At 42.6% G+C, this 27,534-nt stretch overlaps 1 protein-coding gene across 1 annotated transcript in view; it reads left to right on the top strand.

The window, feature by feature from the left end:
* Positions 1-27,534, top strand: part of LOC128940680 (multiple epidermal growth factor-like domains protein 6) — a 191,027-nt gene that overhangs the window by 93,196 nt on the left and 70,297 nt on the right. Inside the window, exon 5 of the mRNA XM_054282277.1 lies at positions 8,432-8,554. Within this exon, the coding sequence (XP_054138252.1) occupies positions 8,432-8,554 (123 nt within the window). The remainder of the gene's footprint in view (positions 1-8,431; positions 8,555-27,534) is intronic.

Here is a 27,534-nt window from a genome sequence, read left to right as displayed (position 1 = left end):
GTTGTAACACTCAGCCTGTTTGTAGGTTAAGCAGCAACTTCTGGGCTTTGGTCCTGCACAGGGGACTGTGGGCAGGGAGGGCTTGGACATTTTCTGTTTGGGGGTTCCCTTGTGGCAGCACCATCACTCATCACCTGAAATCCTGGCACTGCAGCATCAGGGACTGCTTTGGACCAGGGGAGAGCTGCTCTGGTGTGGATTGAAGTGCCAAAATTGGCTGTGGAGTGCCAAAATTGGCGGTGGAGTGCCAAAATTGGCTGTGGAGTGCTTCAGGTGTCCCTTTCCCGCAGCGTTGCAGTGGACACAAGGACACTCTGGGTTTGAGACATTTATTCCATATTTTGTGTAGACAGGAGGCGTTCTCTTGCTCAGATGGATGAGTTCTTCTGAGGACACAGTAAATACAGGGACAAAGCTGGAATAAACTTTATTCTCCACTTCCAACAGGACTTTTCTTTGTTGTCTCTTCTGCAGCTAGAAGCTAAAGCTGTGATTTGTGTCCTTTCCCTGAATGTTTGGGAGCTGATTTCCAGATAAGCCATCCCTGCAGCCCTCAGTTCCGTGTTCCTGCATCCTGCTGGCTCGAGCTCATCCCCTCACACTCCTGCTGACACAAACTCAGACTGCTGCTGTACACAGATTTTTGAGTAATATTACAGCAGAGCTTCTCAACACCCACGTTGCTCGTGGTGTGCCACCACTAAATTGGTAGAATCTGACCCATCCTTACGGGTTTTACTTGGAACAAGCATTTATTTCTGCTTGAAATTGTTCATTCGCCTTTCATCCTGGGGAGCCTCAAAGGCAGCACCAACGTGCTCATCTATCTTTATCTCTGGTTTTTGTTATTGCTGTGTTGGATCAGTGCCGTGCTCTTCACAGCACCTGACATAAATCCCTTAAAATACAGGTTGAGCAGAGTACACTAAGTGCTGCCTTTGCTTCCTTGCTGTTCCTTTTTGATGCCAGTGCTGTGGTCTCTGAGCTTGTGTTTGGTCCTGAGGATGTTGGCCCTGGCTAACCCATGGGTATCTTAAGGTTATTCACACTTTCATATGACACTGGCTGTCACTCTCCAGCTCTTGTGGCCTGAAAACTTCCAACTTCCATACATTTGCATAACCTTGATTTTTTTTTTTTTTTTTTTGGTTCTCATGGAGATCTGTAAAAATTACTGTAAATGCTAAGCTTTCAGAAATGACCCATCACATGGGGTTTTTTTCTATATATTTTTTAATTCAATTTTGCTGACCTCTTTATAGATGTTTACAGGAAACTGGAGAAAAGGCAGAAGTTCATGCTAATTTTCTTGAGATCCAGAAGCAAGAGGAGAGTTGGAGTAACAGAAAATACGAGCAAAGAGCCAGCCTTAGTTCATGACCAAGTGGTTTAGTGACTTGCTCCCTGAGGAAAGCAGAGGGCAGCAGGGTGCAGGGATGTCTGGAGTTCAGGGTGCATTTTCTGAGCTCTCCTTTGGGCACCAGGACTTGGCTTGGCTGGAGTCACCTGTGGGGCTTGTGCTCGGGGTTTAGCACTCAAAACGCCAATCCAGCTGCCAAGAGTCCTGAAGCCTCACTGAGAGTCACTGCCTTGGAAATGATGTTTGAAGAGTGTTTACCTGCCTGCAAAAATACTGAGGGCTTATTGTGAGATCAGACTTGGGAAGTTCAAAGCCTTTCCGTGTTTGTGTATGCATAACCAGCACTTGTTGGGGCTGGAAGTCAGGTACACTGCAAAGAGATGCATTCTTAGGGCAAAAGCACTTCTAGACAAAAGCAAGGGCTTTTAAGGATGGCACTGCAGAGGCCCTGAATCATTTCTAAAAGGGTTCCATTTTGTGGCATAGAAAGTCAAAGCAGAAAGGAGCTCGCCTCGGCAGAGTGGGGAAGGTGCCGCACCGCCAGCCAGGCTCTCTTTTGTGTTTTGCTCATAACCATCATAGCAGGGAAAGGCAAACACTTGTCTAATTTGATAAAATATCTTTAATTGCAGCAGCAGCACTTGAGGTTTGGGCTGGCTGCGTCAGCTCTGTTTGTAATCACAGCTCCAGCCGCACTCCACAATCAGCGCCAATTGCTGCCAATTAGCATCCGCTAGGCTGCTGCTGCTTTATTCAGATGTTCTGGGCTGTTTGGTTGCATTATTCATACCTTGGCTGGCAAAACATAGTTTAAAAATGAGCACCATTACAGGGTTTCATTGTACCCTGACAGACCTTCTCCCAGCTCCACCTCTCAGTTTAGTTCTATTTAGTGAACAGAGGGAAACTTCGGGCGTGATCTAGGTCATTCTGCATTTCACTTCTAGGAAACAGCTCCTGCTTGATGCAGAATTCTAAAGAGAAAGATATCAAAAGATATTAAAGCTGTTGTTTTTTCATGTAACGGTTTGGTTTTGGAAGTTGTTGCAAAATGTCATTAATGTGCAGGATTTAAGGAATAAAAAAGAAAAATTTTAAAAAGTGAGCAGGCATGTATATGGTTATGGAGGACTGCTGTGACCAGAGATTTTAAAAGGACTTTTAGGTGCCGGTTTAAGAGCTGAGTCTGGTCTGTAGTGTAGGAGAGCTTGAGGTGGAAGGGGCCATCTCTGTAGCTGCAGCAGGTACAGAGTGTTCTCTGTAGTGGCACAAGATGAGCCACAGGCTCAGTCTAACACAGCAGCATCTTGGGCTTTAAGAGCTTGTGGTTTCACCTATTTAAACTTTGAGTCTGTGTTTTCCCCCCACAGGATTTTATTCTGACTTCAAAGGAGTTGTTCTTAATGCGAGCAAGTGCAAATGATTGATGAATGTGTTTGGTTTTGGTTTTTTTTTCCTTCAGATGATGATTTTAATAAGGAGAAATGAATGCTAGCTAAGTATATTTAACAAGGAGCTTTGTTTGCTTTTGGTTTTGCATCTAAGTTGAATTAAATGAAATGCTTTAGTGCCACAGTAAGAAAAGAAAGCAAACCATGGCAGAGCCCCCCATCCCTGGGGAACTGGGGCCATGCACACACTCGTTATGTGATGGATGCTCTCTGCATATGGGAATGTGGCATGGGGATAAGGAGCAATGAGTGCAGCAGCAATTTCCTTAATTAAAATATTAAAAAAAAAAATGGAAAAAGGAGGTGCTAACTTGTGGAAGCACAAGGAGCAGAGCAGCCAGCAGGAGCAGTGGCAGTGATGGGTGTTTGCTGGGAGGGGAGGCTCCAGGAGCCTGTGCCAAACTCGCCGATAACTTTGCTCCACTAATCAGGCGCTTGTTAATAATGACTCAGATTTACGATACTTCATAACAGCCCAAGAAGAAATATTCATCCTGGTATTGACTTTGTGGGGGTAGAAAACCTAATAAAGCATTGAGAGTGCTTAATCAATAGCCGGGCAGGGCTGTGCTGACTATCAGAACGAGCAGCTTTGTTTGCCATTCAGGCGGATAATTTATGGTTAGTGCTGGAAGTGATGTATGTAATTTATGTTTTAGAGACAATTACTGCTCACAGACAACTGCTGCAAAGCTTTCTGCAGGAAACCAAAAGACAAACGCAGCCTTTGGGGTGCAAGTGTTGTGCCTGGCAGCCTGTCCCAGTGTGTTTGTTCATTACATTATGTGTATGTGTAATTTTGATATATGTGCATGTGTGCTACGTTGCATTGTAGCAGTGAGTGGCCTTTAAAGTTCAAATCAACTTTCTCAGGTTTCAAGATTTTTTAGGCATATGGTTTTGATTGCAGACCATCCAAGCTGTAATTAACAAAAAACAAAAACAGCATCTAAAACTTAAGGAGGTGCTTTTTTTTTGGATCTTCAGCATTTTTAAAAGCTTGAATCAAATTATTTAGATCGATGTATGAGAAGTTGTCAAATGAGCATTGTGATTTACAGACACTTGCCTAGAATACCTCCTTATACAAGCAAATTGTAAGATAGTTGCAGTTCTACACCTTGCTGTGCCAGGCCCTCAGATATATTAAAGTATGCATATAGGACCATTTGAGGTGTACATCATAAGCTATATTTAGACTTAGATCCTAACCATTATGAGGGTTTGGTTTGGGTTTTTTTGCCCCACAGCATTAGTGTTTTCTGAGTTAGGAATTCACATCTTTAAATGGCTATAAAACTCATAGAAGCTGCCAGTGCCTGCTGGAGAGAGGAATCAAACTGCTTTCTGAAAGATATTTAACATTTAGATTCCTGACATCAGCCCATCTTCATCATAGTCTTCATAGGAAGGTCCCAAGTGTTGGTAATGCAATCTTGTCTTCCCTCTAAATGAATGTGCTGTGGTTGCTGTGACCCCTGACTGAAGCTGGGTGTGTTCCCCTAACGCTTTTAAACTAATCAAAATCACCTCCCTGCTCCGTGCTGGTGGGCTTTGTTCAGGCAGGATTGCAATAACAATGGCAATGATTTTACAGATTTTATTCCACTTCAGTGATTTATTTCAAGTCCAGGGAGCTCTGACACGTGCTGGGGTCAGTGGCTCACGGGTCAGAGCATGGGTTAGCCCAAAACTGGGCACCCACATGGCAAATCTGCATGTGGCTGCCTTAAGTGAATGAAGTTATTGCTCATATGCAGCTGATAAATACAGAAACCTTGGAAAATGGGTTTTAAATACTGTGCGGCAGTCATGAGATTCCTTTTGTTATCTTAAAAATTAGTCTTGATAGTAATGAATATGGCATTAAACTCGTCGTATGGGGAAAATAAAAATACCTTAAGCTGTAGGCAGTGAGTTAAGTGCTGTGTTCCACTGATTTAAACACACAAACTTGCCAAAATTAGATGGTCTTTGACCTAATGGTTTTCCTGTTGCAGAGCTGAGCCCCTGCTCATTGCAGGTGCTTTCTCCAGTGCTGTGCCCAGGACAGGTTTAATCCCTCACTGGATTTTAGAGGTGCTCAATTGAGCTCCAGGTGCAGACCCTGCAGAGCCCTCACCAGCAGCTCAGTGGAGAGGAGACTTCTGCCCTGATGCCAACACCTATTTCTGCTTTTCACACTGATTTTTCTTCATCTGCTTTCTACTTTTGAGAGCTAGTGATAGAGCAGGTCACTGCTGTTAGATTTCAAGATGGAATTACCAATGAAAACCACTTTGTCCAGTGTCTGCTTTTACGTAAAACCTTCATTTATTTGTAGGAAATCTGAAATCACCTACATTTTCATAAAAACTTGGTGGAGGCCTGTTTTCCCGGGAGCTGAGGATGTGTGACATTTTCAGATGGAACAGCATTAACAAGAACAGAGAAGTGAAGGGATTGGAATTGTCCTTACATTTAGCATGTAGTTCCTAGGCAGGGTTAACTGGGCAAAGGTGTTCTGCTTCATGGAAAAAAAAGGTATGTTCCCTTCCATATCATGTATTTTATAAGATTTTTGGAGAAAAAAACACCTTTTCACACAGTTCTGTCTATAATACCACGAGTGCAGGGAGTGTGGCACATGGGCACATGTCAACAATCCATATTTTAACATACTACTGGATTTAAAATATATTGTGTATTTTTTTCTCCACACATATATGCTAGACAGATCATACATAAAGTTAATATCAAGTTAATCTAGATGCAAGGTGTTTTAAATTATTTTTCCCATGGCAAGATTGAAGGCTCACATCCAGTATGTCCCATGGATAATGTTTTTGTGTTGCAACATTGGCTCTATAAATAAATGTGAAACATTGCTGTAGCAAACATCACATTTGTTTTTTTTTTTTTTGAAGTGCCTACAGCATGTCATTACAGATGGATTGATAGGCTTGATAACATTGAACTTTTGTCAGACCTAACGTGGCAGACTTGTTACGTGTCAGAAATTTTCTGTCATTTTGCTCACTATTCAAAAGGCAAAATATATTTGCGACCTTGAGTGACATTGAATATGGAAAGCAGACAGAAATTTATCTTTTGACAGAATTGTTTTTGTTGAGTTTATTTTAAGTTTCCTCTTTTTTTTTTTTTCAGTGGCAAAGCTGTAATCAGATTTTAAAATCCTGACTACTCTGTTTTAGGAATATGGAACAGCTGATTGTGGCTTGTAAAAGCTCTATGACCCGGCCTTTTACAAATGTAAAACACATTCTTCATTACTTCACATTCAGATCATTTATTTTTGTGCTTCTTTGGACTGAGGCAACATCTGACCTTTATTAAGGAGTTGCAGAAAGCAGCTTGGCAGAGAGCAGGCAGTGGGGAAGGTCTTGAACAGGAGACAGGACAGCAGAGGATGCAGATGCTTAGAGAGCAGATTTTCATAGTATTAGGGCTAAAATTGGTGAGATTTATTCCCACTCAGTGTATTCCTTCTAGTGTGATTGCTCTCTAGTAAAGCTGTATAAAAAAAAAAAAAAAATTGGTGCCTTTACTCAGAAATTAAATCATAGTTTATTTTATGATGATTAGCTTTAAATAAGGTGTTTGTCTTAAAGGCACATGGAGATGGAAAGTCAGGTTTTGCAAGTATAACAGAAGATTGTTGGGTTTCTGGTGTAAAAAGCAGCAAAGAAATGAAAATATTTCATCAAAAGACGAAAACAAATATTAAGGCAGAGACAAAGAAATCCTGGACAGAGCATTAAGAAGGTAGGGTTAGAAGAAGGAGGAAATGAGATTTTCAGTCATACCGCACCAACAGCTGGACCACAGCATTTTATGCTGAACAAGGAAGGAAAAGATTTTTAATTGCTAACAGGAACACTCTGCAATCAAAGGAGACACTTCCTATATATCAGCATGCAACAGCATTGTACACTTCCGAATGGATTGTACCCTGGTGAAATCAAGGGGATAATGATGAGCTCCTCAGGTAGAAAGGTTTTGTTCCAATAATTTGCTTCAAAATATAGACACTGGTGTTAATAAATTGGGCTGTAGATCCCAGACCACTCACCCAGTCAATATTTTACGCCAGGAGATCACGTAACATTGTGGGCACTAAAGAATACACCAGTTCTTCCCTTAGTTTTGTTTAAAAAATAATAATAAAAAGAGCAGGGGGATTTTATTAGCTTTCAATCCTGTTAGTATAAATAGAAGTCGAAGCTGTGGAGCTGGGTTATTTTGTGGCTTGTCGCTGTTTGTCACCACGAGGCGCATCGAGCAAACCGCTCGGAAGGGGCCGCGCGCCGCTCTCCGCGCGCTCGCGTGCCTCCTCCCAGAGCTCGGGGGAACACGTCCAAAATCTGCCTGCTGTCATATGCTCTCCCCATCTCTTGCTGAGGAGAAGCGAGCAGACGCACGCTGTTATTTTGGTGCCGTTTGTTTTTGGAGGGGAGGAAGGGGGAGAGTGTTTTTTCTCCGGGAAAAGTTTCTGTTTGAATCGCGTTCCCGTGAAATTGAGAAGAGCCTCGTTGGCTTCATGCGAGTTAGGATTTGGTTTGTTGTGCAGCTCTGGGATAGCTGAATTTTCTTTTATTTCTTTTTAGCCTGCCAGTGTTTTCCAGTATCACTGAGGACAAAGAAATTACCATTTTGTCGGTCATTGCATTGAATCTAAAGCTGTAGAGAAATGAGGTGGTTTTAGTAGGTTTCTGCCTCTTCAGCTACACTTTAGCAAAAGTTGGTGTTTTGTGATACACTTTTCTTTTAGATTTTTAATAGTCTGAAGCCTCCTCAAAAATTTCTTTTAACCTGTGGCTTTTAGCCAGGATCAGAAATGAACCAGTCAAGTGAAACTTGAGCTCATCAAAGGACTAACAAACCTTGGTAAATCTCAGTCTTTAACACTGAAGGGTTGCAGTTGAAAGGCTTTCACCTCTCTTGCATGAATGTGAAATTATTTTTTTATGATTTTTCTTTACAAACTAATTAGTGGTTTTTTTTAAAGCCTCATTTCTCCCTTGGGAATGAGGAGTGCCATAATTACGAAGTAACTGCCTGTGGTTTTTACAGTCATGATGATGCTTATCTTCTGCTGCTTAATCCTCCTCCTTCTGGCTTTTCTGCTGTCTCACCTGAGAGCAAGAACCTTTTAGGTTGGAAAAACCTTTAAGACCATTGAGTACAACCATTAACCCAGCACTGCCAAGCCCACCTAGAGGACAAGTCCCCAAGTGCCACATCCACTAATGGCTGGGCTGGAGGATCTCAGAGGTGTTTTCCAACTGTAATGATTCTATGATATTTATCTTTTAAATCCCTCTGAGGGTGGTGACTCCAGCACTTCCTGAGCACCCTGTTCCAGTGCTTGGTAATCCTTTCAGTGAAGAAATGCTTTGTGGTACCCAATCTAAACCTCCCCTGGCACAGCCTGGCTGAGTGGAAGGGCTCAGCAGCATAGCTGGGAGTCGTCGCTTCTGATGTTGCTTCAGGGTCCTGAGCTGGTTATCTCAGAAACATTCTCATTTTTTCACATCAGTCAGACACAACCACCCTCAGACCTTCAGGTACTGTGGTCAGTGCCCATCCCTCACTGGTTTCTTGTGCTTTCTCCTGGCAGATGTCAACGAGTGCACCACGGGGAACGGCGGCTGCCAGGAGCGCTGCTGCAACACCATCGGCAGCTACCACTGCAAGTGTCCAGCTGGCCAGAAGCTGGGGGAAGATGGAAAATCCTGTGCAGGTAATGCTTTGTACCGTGTCTCACTGCTATTAAGGAGTCAGCAGACTTAGGAAGGGGAAGGAAATGCTGGCTTTTATGTGGAGCCAGCTGAAGAGCGTGTGCTCAGAGTTGTCGAGAGCGCGGATCTTCTCGTGTCTGGATTGTGAAGATGTAACTGTAAGAACACTTCAAAGGGTTGGGGCTTTGTTTTATTTTGTTGAAAAAAAATGTTATCACTTAACCTGGATTGGCTGTGCCATGTTCTGATTATGGGATTTCAGTCATCAGCTGAAAAACTTGAGGGAAGTGTATGCGCTTGATAATATTTCATCTGTCTCTTAAGCAAAATGGCTCTTATCAGAAAATACACATACATTTTCATATTTCAATCACAATTCCACAGCTAGAGATTAACTGAATAAAAAAGGATTTAAAACCACATGCTATGTAAACCCATTTGTCTTTTTCCTAAGGGAAATTTAAGTCTAGTTAGTGCATTATAGGGTAAAATTCGTTCTTATGCAAAAACTTAATGTGTTAGTACACAAAATGAAATATGTGGCTCACTGGCAAACAGAGTGGCTGTAAACAAGCCCAGATGATGTGCTGACCTAGAGTCACTACATTTTGTGCATCATTGGGTGCTGCAGAAGGTCAGGTGTGAGGTACCCAAGGTGTGCTGTGCTGCAGGCCAGAGCAGTTTCTTTTCCTGAGCTCTCTCCTAACACAGGTAGCAGGGATGTGCTGCCACATCACCTGGTGTGCTCTGCTGTGGGCCTGGATTGCACCTCCCCTTCATTTTAGTACTGCAGTAAATGCATCAGTGATGATATTTTTTTAATCTCAGGGCAGCTTTTCATGAGCTGTATTATCATCTTCTCACAAGAAACTGTGTTTTCTGGCTTTTCCCATTGCACAGGGTCTCACAAATCCCCTTTCTTCTAAGTTTCCCTTTTACCGTTGTTCAACTCCTTTTTAAGGTTTGGCTAATGCAATGTGTTTCTCGTCTATGGTCATATTTATCCCACCTTTATAATTTATTTGACTGCACTCCTTTTTTCACTAAAAGACAATAGAATTATTTTCTATGTCAGCCTGACAGTTAAAAACCACCTTGACAGTGAAAATCAGCTGTAGATGGTTATGTTATTTTGATTGAAGTATTTCATTATGGTCCTCCATGTTTTCATTTTGGCCTTTGGAGAGCTCAGCCCAGGAATATCATTTATGATTCACAGATCCCTGCTACTTCACCTCTCTTGCCTCTTTGGGGGGCTGACTGGCAATATGCCCATGGGCCAGTGCACAGGTCTGTGTTTTGATACCTACTTACTGCTTCCAGTGCTTAAAAGTTGTCCAAACCCCAAGGTTTTTGAAAGCAGGAGTCCTACTCATCATAATCCTTAGCATGCATGAGTAATTTTTCCTTTAGACTAGTCTTATTTTAATAATTCAGTCAAATTAGTGTTCCTTCTGCGCAATTCAGTTCTGACAATACACTTTAAACTCAAGCATTTGGACAGTCTTTAAAAACTCAAACAGAGCTTAAGGTGTTTGATTTTTGTGCTGTATTTTGTCTGATCAGGATTTGCAGGGGGAATATGTTATTAAGTGTTGGGAGGCCATTTCTTTTAAGTCCTCAGGCAAAAATGTAAAACAATGAACTGGAAGTGCTCAAGCCATAAAACAGAGTGGGTGTTGTGGTGTCACTAAATACACCTGAACTTTTGAGAGGTGGCAATGACAGAATTTGGCTGTTCTGACCTGCAAGCAGGCCACTATCAGCCAACCTCTGGCCATCAGGTGGTACAATATGAGTAACTCAGTGGTTGGTTGCTACATGAGGGAAAAGTGAGCTCTCAAACAAACCTGAGTGCTGCTGGAAGGACTTCCAGGGCGTGCACTGGGGTTTTATAAATGCCTCTGCACTGCTCAAAGGAGTCACTTTGCAGGTAGGAGTAAAACAGCTCCTCATTCAGGTTAACCAGTGGTTTCGGAGGAATCAAGTTTATTGTTGTTCTGGGTTGTTCCATTCTTTCTGCCTTTATGGCATCATTGTGCTTTATGTTACCCCTTAGTCTAAACTCAGGCATTAAATAGATGGGCACCATTGTTCTGCTGCCATTATTTGTCTCGTGGTTGGTTTTATTTCACGGGTGCCTGCAATGATCGATCAGTGTACGGGGTTTTTTATAAGCCAAGGTACAAATAAGGTGCATTGTTAGAAAAGCAGCATGGAAAGTAGCACAGATCTTATTCAGCAAGTCATTATTACTGGAAAGATTGATCGTGTTTTTCAGAAACAAAATAGAGCATCCTTCTGACAAAAGGGAAAGATGTTGGGAAAGAATTGTTGGGTTTTTTAAAATATTTTTTTTAGCCATTTGTAGCTGTTTAATGCTAAGGAAGGGAAAGTGGATAAAAATTCACTAACCAACAACTTAGTGAAGAGCCCTGCTGTTTTGATCAAGCATTTCTGGGGGATTGTGAGCAATTTTTTTTTTGGAGACCCAAAGGCCCCATTTCACAGCTTGAATGGGCTGACAATGCTCAGCATCTCCACTTTTTAGGGTGTCAAAGGTGTGTGCAAGACACAAGACTTCATGAATATGCACAAGACAACAGCATAAAATAGGTGGGATAATCTTAAAATAGTTATTGCATCAGCTTTGATTTAACCTTCTCCTTCTTGAGTGATTCTGTGAGTTGGACCCACATGGGGAAGGGGATTGGGAAGACCTGTGCTGTGGGGTCCATCCTCATTCCAAGGGCTGTAGGGATATTTCCTGGCTATTTGTAGGGATCTTTCCTGGCTATTTGGGGGTACTTTTGGCAGGATATGTCACTCAGAGTTATGTAGTTTGTAAGGTCTTTCTTCACTTTGGTGAGGGATACTCGTATAGAGAGTAAGATGTGGTGAGCTGGAGGCCTGTGCATCCCCATAGAAATGCCAGCCAGAGCAGTGACCTGATTAGCCTTTCAAAGCTAATTATCTCCATGTTATTCTGCAGCTTTCACTCTCCAGCCTTCATGCTCAGAACTTCAGTTTGCTTCTCTGACACAGAAATATTTCCTGGCAGCTCCTGGCGCAGGCATTTCAGATTGTGACAGAAAGCTCCTGCTTCCCTCCCGCTCCTCGTGCGCCTGATGGAAATGAATGATGAGACAGGATTTGGCTTTAAATCACTGCGCAAATAATGTGACAAATTAATATTTGACATTTACCAGTGTAGGACTGTCAGGCTGATGCTGTGCCCTGTGCATCCGTGTGCTGTTCCTGGGGCAGCCTGGGCAGGTGGGTTTGCTCAGAAAGGTGTGCCCTGGTCTGAGGAAGGCAGAGGGAATGGGTTTGTGCCTTGTTTGTGCAGCAGAGGCACCACTGTGTCAGGGAGATGGGCTGTGAAATGCAGAGATATCCTCATTTCATGTTTTATTCTGAAGCGAAGCAGTTCTACTCGAGCATCGCGAAATGCAGAAATGGTATTTTCTGAACATAAATACCATTTAAAATGGTATTTTAAATGGTAATTTTAAAGCTCAGTTGTTGGCAGAAGTCCAGATCTGTAAGGGATGCTGAGGCTACAGCTACAAAAGCGTGTTTTCACACATGAATAAGCTGCAGAAGTCAAGTAGAAAAAGGTCGTGACCTTATGTTAACCTTCTTTGGTAAACTGTCATTTCTTATTTATATTATTGTGCTCTCATCTGTCAAGGCAACTGCAGGAACTTAGAGACAAGTGAAGTCCTGTGATTAACTGTTGATGGAAAGGAGCTCCTATGTGGTTGATTGGAGTGATATTGCAGTGGCTGTAACCCCATCCCTGGGGGTTTCAGTCAATCCTCGGAGCTCTGGCTGCTTCCCTGACCTTTGCCAGGGGGAATTTGGGAGCGGCTGCCTCCAGAGCCAGAGTGTGACTGTGCCAGGGCCACCACTGGTTACCCCAAAATGGAGGAGTCACCGGGGTCACCGCTGGAGCCTGCTCCCAGGGCAGGGGGGACTCTTCAAACGCTGTTTGTTGCCTTGGAAGAGTTAATGGTGGGCTAAAAGCAATACTGAGGGACATGTCTGAGAGCAAGAAAGTGTTTATTAATAAGGTGACAGCATTTATTAAGTCAATGAGGTCTGAAACACAACTTACTCTTGTCAAAATTCTGGTTTTGTTGCAGAGAACAAATGCTAATTCTGCATTTGGGCTGCTTTCCCTGCCCAACAAATCAATGTACAGGTGTCTGCCATGTCCTGTGATAAAAAACTGAAGGACATAGCCCCATGCACTTGGAGGAAAATGCCAAGGAATTTTTAATTATATTTATCTAATTTTTATTAGAAGAGAAGACTAACAGAAATTAGTCTACTGGAAGGATTCGGGATGCTTTTGCATGATCGTAACTCCAACAGTTGCATTTGATTCAACACACATTGTTGGCAGGCCACGACACTGAGGTACTTATTGCCAGGAACACTTCAGCAGAAGGAGAACAAGGAGAATATATTTTACAAATATCAAAAAGTACCAGTTCTTATTCCAGATGCAGCAAGTGCCAGACCAGCTGAACTCAAATCTTACAGCACTCAAGTGAAGGCACCCAACCCTCTTCATCTTCCTCTATTTCAAGACCTTGTCTTGAGACAAGGAAATAAATCCAGTTGCAGGAATTGTTTCACAATTATCTAATTATCTGTAAATTAATTACTCTGTCCACCTAATGTCTGCCTCTAAGAGTGAGGGGAATGGACGACTCCACCTCATCACCTCACCTGGGTGAACCATCGTGATAACTGAGGCATTTCAGAGTATTGGAATTTTACAGCAATTTTGAAAAGAAGAGAAAAAGAATAGGCAAAAGAAAAAGGCTTGTGAGAGGAGAGGAGGTAAAGCCTAATTTCTGATTTTTCCAAACCTGTTTTTAGTGGCTCTCGGGTATCCTGGGACTCCAGCTTGGCCTTTTAGAGCTAAGTCAGATAATTTCAAGTATTTATGTTCCAAAGTATAAAAAGCTCACAGTAATCTGCCAAGGGGGGGGATGAAGAGTAAACATTTTCTTCTCCATTAGTTTGTACATCCAGAATGCTGGTAAATGTCTTATATTTGAAGTGAATTCAACAAAAAGCAATATCTTTTTTTACATTTAAGTATTATGATTGCTCCTACCTGTCAAATCATTATTTTTAGTCATGAGTAAAAAGGTTAATAACTGCTTTTGATTTCAGATCCCAGTTGGAAATTTAAAAGAAAATAGGGTTCCCCTACTTGTCTTACAGAGGGAACTGTATTAAGTGAGATTAGGGATTAATTGTGCATTATAAACACTGTTTGGCATTGTGCACTCAGAGTATTTTCAGTGTATTTCAGAGCATATTCAGTGTATTTCTGGAGACTGCTGAATTTAGGCAGGAGGACTGTGTGATTTTTGTGCATGGCTGCAGAGAAGCTCCGGGCAGAAACTGCTGGAGATGTTCTACATTTGCAAACCTGATGGGGAAATCTAATTTTATTTCCACTCCCGAGTCATTCTTTTGGAATTCCCAATTTCAGGCGTTTCTCTGAGCAGGAGTGATGGCTGGGGGTTGTTCCCCTGACCTCCCTCGTGCTCTCCCATGCTGTGTTGGATCCAGCTGGGATCAATAGCTGTGTGGAGCTGCTACACTCTCCCAGGCAAATTGTGTCATCTGTCTGCATTTGTCTGTTCCTGGTAGTTCTACAGCAAAAAAAGCCTTCCAAATAAGTGGTAAAAATGACAACATAGCCGTAGTAAGGGTAACACTGACTTCAGCTTATTGGACTTTTTAAATGGATTACCTGAGTGCTGATTCCTGGCAAGCCTGAGCAGGCAGGAGCTCGAGCTGAATTTCAGGTGCTCATTCCAGGCTGGCAGTGGCTTGGGCTGGGCAGTCCCGTGGCTTTCTGTGAGCCCTGCCCAGCAAAATCACCCACCTACACAAACCTTCTCAATCTTATAAAAACACATTGAATACTAAACTCGGCAAATCCCAGCATTTTGTGTCTGTTTCTCTTCAGCCAGGGAAGGGACATATTGCTCGGGCCAGAGCAGACACTTCCCACCTGGCTCAGAGCATTTCTGTGTCAGTCTGGGCTGAGAAGAGCATCTGATGCTCTGATAATTGATTTACTGTTGATTTTGTACTTTTGAATTTTTTGTTTTCGAATTTTTATTTTTTTAATTTTTAATTTTTGAATTTTTAATATTTTTTTAATTTTTATTTTTGAATTTTTTAATTGCCCTGCTTTAGTTTCTCCCCAGTTCCTGCTTGGCTGCTGCTGAAGGCTCCCTGCTCCTCCCTCACGCACCGAGCAAAGGCGGCTGCGAGCCGAACCCCCCAGACTCTCACATCTGCCGTCCCTCGGGGTGCACAGGCTCACAGTTGTGACAGCTCCCTCCAAAGCGAGCGCTGCCACTGCAGGCTGGGCTCGTTTATCCTGGATGTGTGTTTTCATCCACGGGAGCTGAGAACAGGCTGAGTCGGTTTGCAGTCACTTTTCAAGCAGAAGTTCTGTGCGCACCAGTTGGGTCAAGGGCGTTGTTGTCCTAATCCGAGGCTCCAATGCAATGGTTGAAGGAGTTCTACCCAAAAGCCCTTGACTTTTGGGACAACTTATATTTCAAGGATTCCGTGATTATTTCCAGATAATCTTGGTAAATCTCTTTCTCTCCACGGAGCTTGTTTTTTGGTGCCTAGATTTTTCTGCCTTTGAACGCTTAATTCAGCTGCCACGTTTTAATAACAGCCTTTTGCATAAACAAACCGTGGAACTGGCAGTTTAATTTTCAGGTTATGTCAGACTACAGGGTTAGTACACTGTTAGAACACTACCTAACACAGGGTTAGGTGTAGTGCAGCTTGTCACCGTGTCACACGTTCCCTGCAGCTCAGCTTGTGCCGCGTTCCAAGGCAGCAGCGTCTCTTAAAAAAGCATGGCTCATACCACAGGGAAAGTTGGCACCTTTTCCCTTTGCATTCCAGTTATCAGATGAATTATTGATCGCTGATCTGAAGGGGAAGGCTTGTTTCTGGGTGTCACAGGTAGCAGCACAGGCGGAGCCCCATCTCCACGGCGTTTCCCATATGGCGCACGCGGCTCTCCGTGCGTCACAGCTGATTATAGACCCGGCACAGGGATTGCTTCCCCAGCCTTCCAGCTACCCTGTCTTCCTCCAGCTCCACCAGCTGGGAGAAAATATGGAGCAGGAACCTCAACTTGCCATTATATTTGGGAAGGAATGTCCTTCAGGTTGTGGGATGTGCAGGGACAGCGGCTGTCACCCCCTCCATGGTTCCTCCCCGAGTTTTGCACAAGAAAGTTGGGCATGGGCAAAAAAAACTGCCCTGGAGAGTTTTCTTTGTCCAAACCACTTGATGCATAAAGCTGTATTGATCAGCTTTTGATAGTGAAAACATCTAAAGTTCAGAAGCACTGAAATGTTTGCCATATTACTCAGGGACTCAATGCTTTTAATTAACGGGGGAGCTGTGAATAGCTAGATGGAAAGCCTCATAGAAAAGGCTGTTATTGTCCAGATGAAAGATAATATTTGGAAATAATGTGACAAAAAATGATAGACTGGAGTACAAATATGTTTTGAGATGTTTCTAGGCCTCTGATTAGTTTACATTAGCTAGTTTTTTTGCATGTATGACTACATCTGAAAGACAGGTTATAGAGAATGTTAACATTCCAGTGGGCTGATTGACAATAATTAGTTTATTTTGAAGGAAAGGAAAGAAGCAGGGTATTGTTGGAGCTGACTAATGTGAATTAAAAGCCAGGTAATCTTTTCTGCAATTACAGAGATACAATGATTGCTGTTATCAGAGAAGAAAACCACTCGTACTTTTAAGAATCATTGTGTAGGAAGAGCTTTGCAAGCCTGAAATTGAAGCTCTGGTCATGGTCTCCAAAATTACACTTAGTAGTAATTTTATGCAGAAGCAAGACTTCTGAATACTTAAATTATAGCTTGTTTGTAGCAAGGTATTTACCAGCAAATACAGGCATCTTATAAACAGCACATGAGTCATCTTGGTGTTCATTTCGAGCACATCGAAAATGCAAATTGCAGCTGAATTATTCTTGTGTGGAGAGGCAAGGCTTAGAAAAACCTTAAATTTGTACTTTAAATGGAAATTGTGAGCGGAAAAATGTGCACATTTGCCTTTCAGAGGAGGGTATTGTGCAGAGTGGCTACAGCTTTTTCTGTAGCTTTGCCTACAGGCTGTGTAAACAAGAACTGATGGCAGGTATAGGGACGGGAAAGAGCACAGCTCCTGAGTGGTGTTTGTGCTCTTCTTTGGGAGCATTTAATACTGTTCTTCACCTGGACATCTTGTAGAACTCCCTTTTTTTTTTTTTTTTTCTTTCTTTATTATTATTGAAATGCCTGTGGATTTTATGAGCCATCTGATACAACCTTAAAAAGCTTTAAAACAATTTGTGATAAAATCTAAAGCAAACAGAAACTCTGTTCAAAGCCCTGGCCCAAAGGAAGCGATCCAGACACGACTGTCAGCGAGATAGCAACTGCTGGGAGAGCTACACTGCGTTATTAAAAGATCAGTAGTTTGATCAACATCATATTGGATTACTCCAACTTCAATTACAGGAGCACCTGAGGGCTTTAGCTGGGATATATTAGAAGAACAACTTGAAGTGAACCTGCTGTTGTTGCACGCCAGCTCTGTGAAAGGCCCACCTGAGAACCCTGTGAACAGCTCCTGTCCCAAGAGGGGTTCAGTGTCAGCCAAGGAGCTCAAAAAAATAACCTAGTAATAAAAATGGAGCAATCAAGTGGTTAATTTGATGTGAATTTTAATCTCAGGAAGAGGAAGGAAAAAAGAAAGTAAAATAAATTTTTCCATGCCTGGTGGCATTATTGATACAAAGACAGGGTGAGAGAGTTGGGGTGGCTCAGCCTGGAGATGAGAAGTGTCTGGGGAGAACTCAGAGCCTCTTCCAAAGCCTGAAGGGGCTCCAAGAGAGCTGGAGAGGGACTGTCAGCAAAAGCATGGAGTGATAAGAGAGAGAGAAATGGTTTCAAACTGACAGAAGGCAGATTTAGATCAGATACTGAGAAGAAATTCTTCCCTGTGAGGATTGTGAAGCACTGGCACAGGTTTCCCGGAGAATTCGTGGAATACCTGAAAGAGTTCAAGGTGTCAGGCTGGACAGGGCTTGGAGCAAGCTGGGCTCGTGGAAGGTGTCCCTGCCCATGGCAGGGGAATTAGAACTGGTTGATCTTCAACCATTCTGTGATTGATGGTTAGGATCCAGCTCTGGAAGTTGGCATGAGTAGGTTTGGATGTGCTCATGTCACTTCACTCTTCTTCTAGAACCTCTGCAGAGTCACAGGTGATTTATGTCATAAAGGAAGGAGAGCTGGAAAACCTGTGTAAAACGCTGTCCTTTGCTCCCTGGCAGTTTATCTCTTAGATTGTCCTGGAGCTGGGATGGCTTCCCTGGGGGATCAGTGCTTGTGGTGGCACCTGGAGAGGCAGCCCATGAGCTGATGGCTGTAGAGCGGTGCCAGAGCCAGCTGTGACACAGGGGCACGAGCTCGTGCTCCGGTCTCAGCTTCAGAGGGGCAGAGGTGGAGCTTGGAGGCTGAGTGGTGCCTGTGCCCCCCCTGTCACAAGCCACATCTGTATTCCAGCCAGCACACGTGCTGTAAGCTGGAAACACAGGATTATGAAGGTGTTTGCATGATTATAATTTTCTTGTGCATGTTTTACCTGCTGTGTGTGGAAAACACATTTCTCTGCATTCTGCCGTGGCAGAGGCACGGAGCTCAGCAAGTGTGCATTAATATTGCTGCTAGCAAAATCCAGGTGTTCTCATCACATCAGGCATTTCTCTTTTTATTCCAGGACTACTCTTGCAAGCTGCCACGTCCTGCTGAGAGGAGATGCTGATGGCCCAACACATAAACCTCCTTAACACAGCTCAGAGCTGAGTCCACACAAGGAGCTTGGGCTGTATCATGCTGTCACTTATTAAGTGCAGCTCCTTGTAGAGATCCTCTCCTCCTTTGCCACCCTCCCACCTCACAGCAGGGCCCAACTGGGTTGTGCTGAGGAGCTGTATTTAAAAATTGATAGACCCATAACAAATATTCTCTCTGCTGTTCCGCCCCACATCTGAAAATCTTGCAGTAGCTGCTGATACTGGTGATCTCAAAGTCTTTTTGCTAGCAGAAATCACCTGTAATTTTGATATTTGGCTTTAAAACATTCCCTTCCAACTTCCCTGTTTACAGCCAGTACATTTACTTCTTTTCTACTGGAAGCAGTAATATTAATGAAGCTGGGTTTTTTGGGGTTTTTTTTTTGGGAGCCTAAATTACCCTTTTCTCTGGTTTGTCATTCTTCAACTTGTACTCCCTTGTTATTTCATGTGGTCATTCACTTATCCTGGCACAGCTCTTCAGTGAGAGTTTGTGTCCATCTGTGTGGGTTTCATTTTGATGGGAGTTGGAGTCGTCAAGGGGGTGCAGTTGCCAAAATATCTATTAGTCTAACCCCACTGAGGGGGCTGGTAACCCCATCACTCTTCCTTTTTGGCTTTGCTTTGCTGAGATGCTGTGTGCTACACCAAGATCCCAAAAAAGATAATTCTTTTTCTGTTTTAAATACTTTGAGCGGAGAAAAACATACAGAACTGCTTAGTGAAAAGATGGGAAAATGTATTTCTGCACGGCTGTGTGAAAACATCACAGTGTTGTCTGAGGTCTGGCCGTGAAATTGTCATGTTCCTTGCTTTAATTCTATAGCCTGGTTTTCCTGCAAATTGTCTGGTTTCAATAATTGCTTAAAGTGTGTGTGTGTGTGTGTGTGTATATATATATATATATATGTCTCTGTCTGTATATTTAATGAAGAATTCCTTGAAACTCTAATTAGGGCTGCTTGACTCCAAAGCAGTTTACATATCACAGGCTTATACAGCTATCAAACAGATGCTTCTCCTTTTTTTTTCATTCAGCTGACATTTTCATTTTCTCTGCATATTTTGAGCACTGAGCAGTGATGTGTTTTGACTCCTGAGGCTACAGATGATATCAAAATGAGGATTAGAAATGAAGCTTTACCTGTCAATTAAGTTGTTAAGCTTGTCCTCCACAGTGTCTACACTTTGAAATGGCCTGTTTATTGAATTTGAAATAGTTTTCATTCTTGACTTTGTTTAAATTGAATGGACAGTTCTAATTATAATCTTCAGGGTTTTCATCTGCAGCATATGGTTTGCATTTAGAGCTGTGGATGAGGGGCTCTTGGATGTTTATTGAGCTAAACCACTGTTAAATATCTCGTGAGAGAGTGGCATGTCAGGCATGGGGAGTAAGCAGAAATGGGCAGCACAAATATTGGCCAATTTTCTCTTTTCTCATCGCTCTGTGCAGGAGATCTCTGTCCTGGGGGACAGCTGGGAAATGAACTGTGGTGGCAGGGTCCAGGCATTGGGAAAAACAAGTCACCAATTTAAGTGGTTGTCTGGTGCCAGTCTTAGCTTGAAAGGAATATTGAAGGGAGGGAAAGGGAAAGGAAAGGAGAGGAAGAAAGAGAGAGAGGAAGAGAGAAGGAAAGGAAAGGAAAGGAAAGGAAAGGAAAGGAAAGGAAAGGAAAGGAAAGGAAAGGAAAGGAAAGGAAAGGAAAGGAAAGGAAAGGGAGAAAGGAAAGGAAAGGAAATGAGGAAGGAAGGAAAGGAAGGAAGGAAAAGAATGGAGGCTTTGCCATACCAAGTTCAAAGTCAATGAAATCACATTTTCAGGATCTGTGTCAGGTCAATGTTGTTCTTTCCAGTCACCTGTGGCCCCCACTAACAGGGCTGCATGATTTCTCATGAATAAATGACAATTTATTCGTCTCTTTACTCCCCAGTAAGGCCAGTGACAGACCAGGAAATGAAATTCAATTCTCTTAGACTTGATGGTGTGGATTGTCCCTTGCAGTGCTCACAGAGGTCTTCTCCCTAAAAGCCGGTTGTGGGGCAGCTCCTGCTCCATGGATCTGTCAAGAATGCCATGGAGGCACCTTGGAGATGCCTCTGTCCTTTTCCCTTGAAAACAGGCATCAGGAGATGCATCTCCTTTCAGATCTGGACATAAATATTTATTACCTAGCACAAGGTCCCATTGATGACTCTGCTGTTCAGCGTTTCACAGCACTGTGATTTCCATCTTTTGGTGTTTCCTGTATGTAGAGAGATATAAACCAGAAGGAGAGAAGTGAAACCTGGCCTAGGCACAGCTGGAAGTCCTTAAAGCCACCTGGGAAAGCACATGAGGTGTAGGACAGGGTACCAGCTACAGGGTAGAAAATGTCTCTCCATGATGGACCAAATCTCCAGGGGGAGACTGTCAGACAAAGAAGCTGTGGTGGTCTAATGCCATTATTGACCTTCCCCATTTTCAGGAGCAGGTAAATAATCAGATCACCTTTCTTTGCCTGCAAAATGGGTGCTGGTAGAAGTTGCTTTGTCCTTTATCCTGGGTGAAGAAATGTGGTAGAAAACTGGCTGCTCCAACGAGGGTGCTCCTCCATTGTGAAACCAGTTTGCAGGGGCTAAACTGGGTGAGGAATCCTTAACCTTGCCTTTTAACCAGCTCCTTTTGGCTTGCTGGAGCCCTGCCATGAGTCAATCCTGTCGGAGCAGCCTTGGATGGGACACCTGGCAGTGAGGAACCTGCAGCAGTCGGGGCTGACCCAGCTGGCTCAGACAAGGGATGCTCATCTCATCCATGGCAGGGCCAGCAAAGGGCAGAGCAAATAGCTGAGGAGCAAAAATAAAAGCACTAACAGTTCCAAATGACCCAGCTGGCTCTGCAGGAGCACATTTATCTGTGCTGGAAGCTGTTTGGTGGAGGTGTTTCAACGCCAGGTTCTAGGAAACCACTCAAAGGAGCTTGTGGAGTATTTGTGGTGTTTTGTGGAACATTAAAAAAAAGCCCCAAACCAGGAGTTTTGCAGTTTAAAACTTCCCAGCCACCCAAAACTGCTTTTCTCAATCTTTGCTGCTCAGTTTGGTTCAATGAAAAAGAAATAAGTTTTTTATTAATATGAACTGGTTTTGTTTTTTCTTTTTTGTTTTAATTTTAGGCTTTGTTTTGGACCAGACTTCAAACTTGTATTTTCCTTCCTAGAGTCAATACCAATGTAAAACTACTTTCATTGTAGAAAAGATGGCCAAATATTTTTCTAGCAACAGGAGTTTCAGACCCTGAAAATAATTTCTGTGTTAGTAAAAGGGGAGAGATCCTTTTCAAAACTTCTGCTGCAAGAGCAAATCATGCCATGCTTTGTGAGGGAATTCACAATGGTTCTCAAATTTTGGACATTTCTGAGCTTGAAACTTGAGCAGTTCTGTGATTTAAAGGAAGCTGTGAGTTGAATCTGTTATAAATTTACCTATATATATATATATATATATATATATGTAGGTAAATTTATATATATTTATATAAATTTTTATATATAAATTTATATATGTATATATATTTACAACAATAACAGAGGCTTATTTATTTTAAGTTTTACTTTATAGAAGAATTTCTGACTTTTGTGATCAGCTTAAGAATGTCTGGGAACCAAGCCTTTTCCCTTCCTTCCCATGAGTACATAAATTATTTAACTGAAAAACACACTAAATAATGTGTAAAATCCTCCATGTAATTAGCGGGGAAAGACCATATGATATTTTCACTCCGTAACTTTTGTGAGGTTTAAACACCCTTTGGAATATAGAAAAGAGAGTAGTAACAGTGTAGTTACAAATAACAGAAGGCAAAGCACTGTCATGCATCTTTGTTGATTTAAAATATCACATTAAATAGCAAACAATCAGAGTTTTCCTATCAGATGTACGAAATGATCTGCAGCTGAAGAGTCTGGGGGCAAGGGAGGGGTGAGCCAGATTGTTGGAGCTTATTTCCAAATCTGTGTTGGAGTTGAACAGTTTATCCACTTGTGATAATTTTAAATGGAGACTCTTAAGGTTTCTTGTTCTGGTACTTTACTTAAGACCCAATCTTTCCTCTTTTTCTGTCACCATCATTCCTGACTGAGCCTCACAATATTTTGTGGGGACCAGTGACCCACAGAGCTCCCTGGTAAAGAGGGGTCAAACCCTGATTTTAGTGAATTTTAAGTGATTTTCAAAACCCTGATTTTAGTGATTTTAGTGAATATTTTGTGGGGACCAGTGACCCACAGAGCTCCCTGGGTAAAAAGGGGTCAAATCCCGATTTTAGTGAATTTTAGTTAATTTTAAGTGATTTTTAAAACCCTGATTTTAGTGATTTTAGTGAATATTTTGTGAGTACCAGTGACCCATGGAGCTCCCTGGGTACAGAGGGGTCAAACCCTGATTTTAGTGAATTTTAAGATAATGCTGCAAAAACTAGACCATGTTTCTTCTTTCTGGTCTGGATTTTTAAAATAAATAATCATTGTAATTATTTTTAATTATAATCTGACTTTAAAACCATCAGCATAAACCATTCTCTGAGTAAATCCAAGTAGGGGTTTGCGTTTCCCTGCTTCTGCTGGTCTCATCCTTTCTGCAGCAGGCTGGGGGATTGTGGTGGCTGGAAAGAGGAAATGCTTGTGTGTCATTCATTCCTGTTTCATGTAGTATTTCTTAGGAATTTAATAAAAAGGGTGTAGTGAAAGTCATTTGGGCCAGATCCACAGATGCTGTGTTTGGGTCCCTGTGTGCAGGTACCAGCAAGGAATGGGTTCTCACATCAGCCCCCAGCTGGACAGAAATCTTTCCATCCATATGGAAAACCACCATATTCTGGTGTTTGTGGGGTAGGTGATGCTCACAGCTGTTTGATCTCTGCCTCTCTGTGTTGTTCTCTGGTTGATAAAGTGAAGAGATTTTGCCGAAAACTAATTAATTATTGAATAAATCCTGAAATCATACAACCCCTGAGGTTGGAAAATTCCTTCCAGACCAAGTCCAGCAGTCAGCCCAGCACCACCACTGTGTTCACCATTAAGCCATGTCCAGGGATGGTGGCATTTCCATCACTGCCCCAGCAGCCTGTTCCAATGCTTTATGACCCCTTCCAGGACCAAATTGTTCCCAGTATCTGCTCTAAATGGTGAGGTTGGTCCTGCCCAGTTCTGGTTTCTTTCTCCATCGGTGACTGGGCACTAGGAAGATTTTTGTCTGCTTATCTCTCAGAAAACACTGACTCTGAACAGTTCTCAATCTGTAAATTTCAATAGTCAAAGGAGGGAAAGCCTGTTCATTTGTCACCCTCCAGAAATGCCCCTGGCTGGGGGAAGCTCCTTGAGAGGCAAACCTTGCTGTCACCTTGTGTCACATAAAGCTTTTGGCAGTGTCCTCCTCAGTGAGAACACCATCCCTGGCATACCTCTGGCACATCATCTCTCCTCCATCCAGGATTCTCAAAATGGAGGCTTGTTATCCTGTTTTTCTTTCTTTTTGGAGTTCAGTTCTGTATCTTGTTTGCATTTCTTAGTGGTCTTAAAAAGCAAAGCTTTCTGTTAGTAGAGAATTGATTTCTGGCAGGATCTTGCTTTCTTTCTTCCTTTATAAAAACCATGATTGCAGGTTCACTAATTATCCATGTTTATTACTGCTCTCTGTGTATTTTTGAGGAGCTGATTGATCATAGCTGTTCCTGAGCATTTTTATAGTGATATGAAAAATAGCTGCTAATGTGACAATCCTGAATTCCAAACAAGCAGTCACACAGCTCTGCGCTGAAACTGGTTTTGGACGGGGCAAATGGACTTTTAATGTGATTAATCAAGTCAATTAGGGACCAACCATCTTGGTGATTAGCAAGGCCCTCAGTCAGGGGTGTGGAGGATTTCACAACCTGGAACTCCAAAAAGAAAGAAAAACAGGATAACAAGCCTGAGGGATCTGCCCTTGGAAAGGGAAAGGAGCTGGCAGTGGGTTGGGCATTTGTACATCACATCCTCTTCTGTTGTGTTTGGAACTTGAGGTGTTGGGATGCAGGAAGGGTCAGTCCAAGTGCACAGCCCTCAGGAGCATGAGGAGCTAAAAAAGATGTGGTTAAAATATTTTAAAATATCTTGGGAACACACAGGCTTTGGTTTGTTTGACTATTAGGTAATTCCTGATGAAAGGTGAACAAACAAAGACACAGGAAGGTACCTTCAGTGTGGAATCCCCCTGTAAAGCATCTCTGCAATGTTCTGAAGGTGAGAAGGGGAACATCCACACACCCCCTTTGCTGTGTTCACCCAGCAGTGTAATCTCCTTGGCAAGACAGCCTGGGGACAGCACACAGCTCTCATTTTCCTTCTTGTCTCCAGGAATTGCTCTCCCTCTGTCTTGTGGGGATGCAGCTGCTTTCATCACAGCCTGGCTTGTGATAAGCAAGCCATAAGTGGCTTGAAATTCAGGTTATTCAGATAAGCATCATGGGTTGTAACTATAGAAATTCGAGCAGGAAGGTGTTTCAGTTTGATCTGCACTGGAAACTAATCCAAATTTAATCACAGATGCAGATACAATCTTCCATAATCCTGTGATGGTCTAGAATTTAAATGGAAGGGCTTCATATTTCAAGAATGCTTTCAAATATTTTTTTATACATCTGCTATTCTAGAATAATTTCATCTTTCTGTAGCCAAGTAGAAAAAATATGTCCACTTGTGTACCTACAAAAGCAGAAGCTGTTGTTTTGCTGCTACATGTGTCCTTTACTAGTACAGCAATTAAAATGTGAAAGTCCAAATAGTTTAGACATTTAAAATTTCCAAATGCAGTTCAGGCATTTAGATCAGTGTCTGCTTTGCAGACTGCTCCCCAGACAAAATAATTAGGGAATTTTTCTGCTGTAACTGGGGGCGAAGCTGTTTCCTGGCCTTGAGATGGAGGAGACGTGGAAAGGCGACTGCGCCTTGCATTTCTCTTGATTTTATCTGCTGGATGTGAAGGGATCTTTCAGCATATAATCCTTAAAATATTGATCTTGCAGAGGAAGTCTGGGGCTGGAAGGGATCATCTGTCATCAGATTTGCTGTTGATGTGGCGTCGTGGAGCTGCATTTTCAGCTCCTGCCTCTCGCCTCCTCTTGCTGCAGGGAGGCTCAGGCTGGGGCTGGGTGTAGCTCGTGGGCACAAGTGGTTTAGGATCTTTTATTTTGCATTGAATTGTGCTGCCTTTCAGCAATATCACTGCTCTGGGATGTGCCAGCACGAGGGAAGTGCTGCTCAGGGAAGAGCTGCTGCTGGGTGCAGAGCTGCCCCATAAACCAAGCCGCTCCTCTAAATCTCCAAATGGAGACTAACAAATATCACTAACTCTCAGCTCGTTTTTATTAGCTGGACTATTTTCTCTCCTTCGTAAGTGCCAATATCCGAACTTAAAACTGTGTTTGGTATATGAGAGAAATTCTCCAGCTGATCGTAGCCTATAAAATTAAAATACTGAATCTCCCAGTGTTTGAGTTTATTGAGGTATAAATACTGGAATGTGGTGTACTATGTGGTTCAGCTGCTTCCTTGTTCTATTTTTCTGAGTCTTTTTGCTTATTTTATTTCTCTGACACTCCGTACAAAGGGTGTCCTGGGTCTGATTTCGTCCTGGCATTTTTCAGCAGTCTGGTTCTTAGTGGCATGGAATTAAACAAGGTGAAAAACATTTTCTGTTTACTGTTTACATTTTAAAAGGCAAAATTTCTGTTTCAAAAAAGCATATTCCAGATGTCTCCAGGCAGCAGGACATGTATGTAGTATACAGTCTAATAAAACAACAAATACAGCAGAAGGATCAAAAAGTGGTGCATGTTAGCAAATGGTCTGAATTTAAACACCAGTCAACACCAGGACTTCATTTTAGGTGAGGGGAATTCACATGTGAAGTATTAAAATTGAACTTCATAAACGTATTTCCTCAGGAGTGGGATGTTGTGCATTTCCAAGTCTTCTTTAAAGCTTCCTCTTTCAGTTAATTACGATTAGATTTTCTAAAATGGAATAAACATAAAAGCATTAAAAAAATATGTAAACCATGAAAGTTAAATGCAAAACAGATACAACCAGAGCAAAGATATGAAAGCCAGACCCCTTGTTCCTCAAGAGCAATATGGAGGAGAAAATTCCTTCACTTCCCCCACAGGAGCAGTTGTGGACTTGCCTCCCATTAGATAATTTCAGAACATGATCTGAAGAGCAATTAAATCAGCAGGAGGCTGCAGTGTTGAAAGGGGGGGTTTTCAGAGATGTCTGTTGCAGGAGGGAGGCTTGACTTGGGGAAGAAAATATCTTTGGCATTTGGATAATCTGGGACAAGAATCGCCCCTGGGGGAGATGGTGGGAGGTGGAGCTGCTGTCCCTGGGGACTGCTAAGGAAAGGAGAGACAAAATCTAGGCAAATATCTGCCAGGTGGATTTTTTTCAGGGAATGGACTAATTGACCCTTATTTCCAACGACCCCGTGTTGATTTTTAAGGTAACGGTGTCAACATGTCAATCAAATGCTATTTACAGTAGGCCAGCGTTGCTGAAGAGGTGCAGAAACTGCTTATGTGGTACTTCTGGAAATTCAGTTTTTTTATGATTCTGTCTTAGACCTTCACCTGTTTACTTAAACTGTTCTTGATCTTTGTCCATCATTGTCCATCATTTTCAGCTGGAACTTTGCAGCAGCGTTCTCAAGCTGGTTTAATGCTTGCTTGCCTCTTCATTTGACCGAATGTAATCCTCTAAAATCCCCTGAAATATGGAATGATGCCTGCTTAGCTTTGGAAAAGGTATCAGCAGGAGCTCACATCATTTTTCTGGGAGGTTGTCTGAGAAGATGCTGTGGACAGTTTAGGTGAGCACAAGGAAGAACAAGGCACGATGTTTTCCCCTTCCCTGGAAGTGTCCAAGGCCAGGCTGGATGAAGCTTGGAGCAACCTGGGATAGTGGGAGGTGTCCCTGAACAGGGCCAGGAGGTTGGAATGAGAGGAGCTTTAGGGTCCCATCCAGCCCCAAC

This window comes from Melozone crissalis, unplaced genomic scaffold (genome assembly GCF_028551555.1).
Source record: "Melozone crissalis strain CALT ecotype California unplaced genomic scaffold, PUWL_Pcris_2 ptg000034l_1, whole genome shotgun sequence".
Lineage (NCBI taxonomy): Eukaryota > Metazoa > Chordata > Aves > Passeriformes > Passerellidae > Melozone > Melozone crissalis.
Note: the sequence above shows the minus strand (reverse complement) of the source record. Positions and strands in the feature narration are given on the sequence as shown.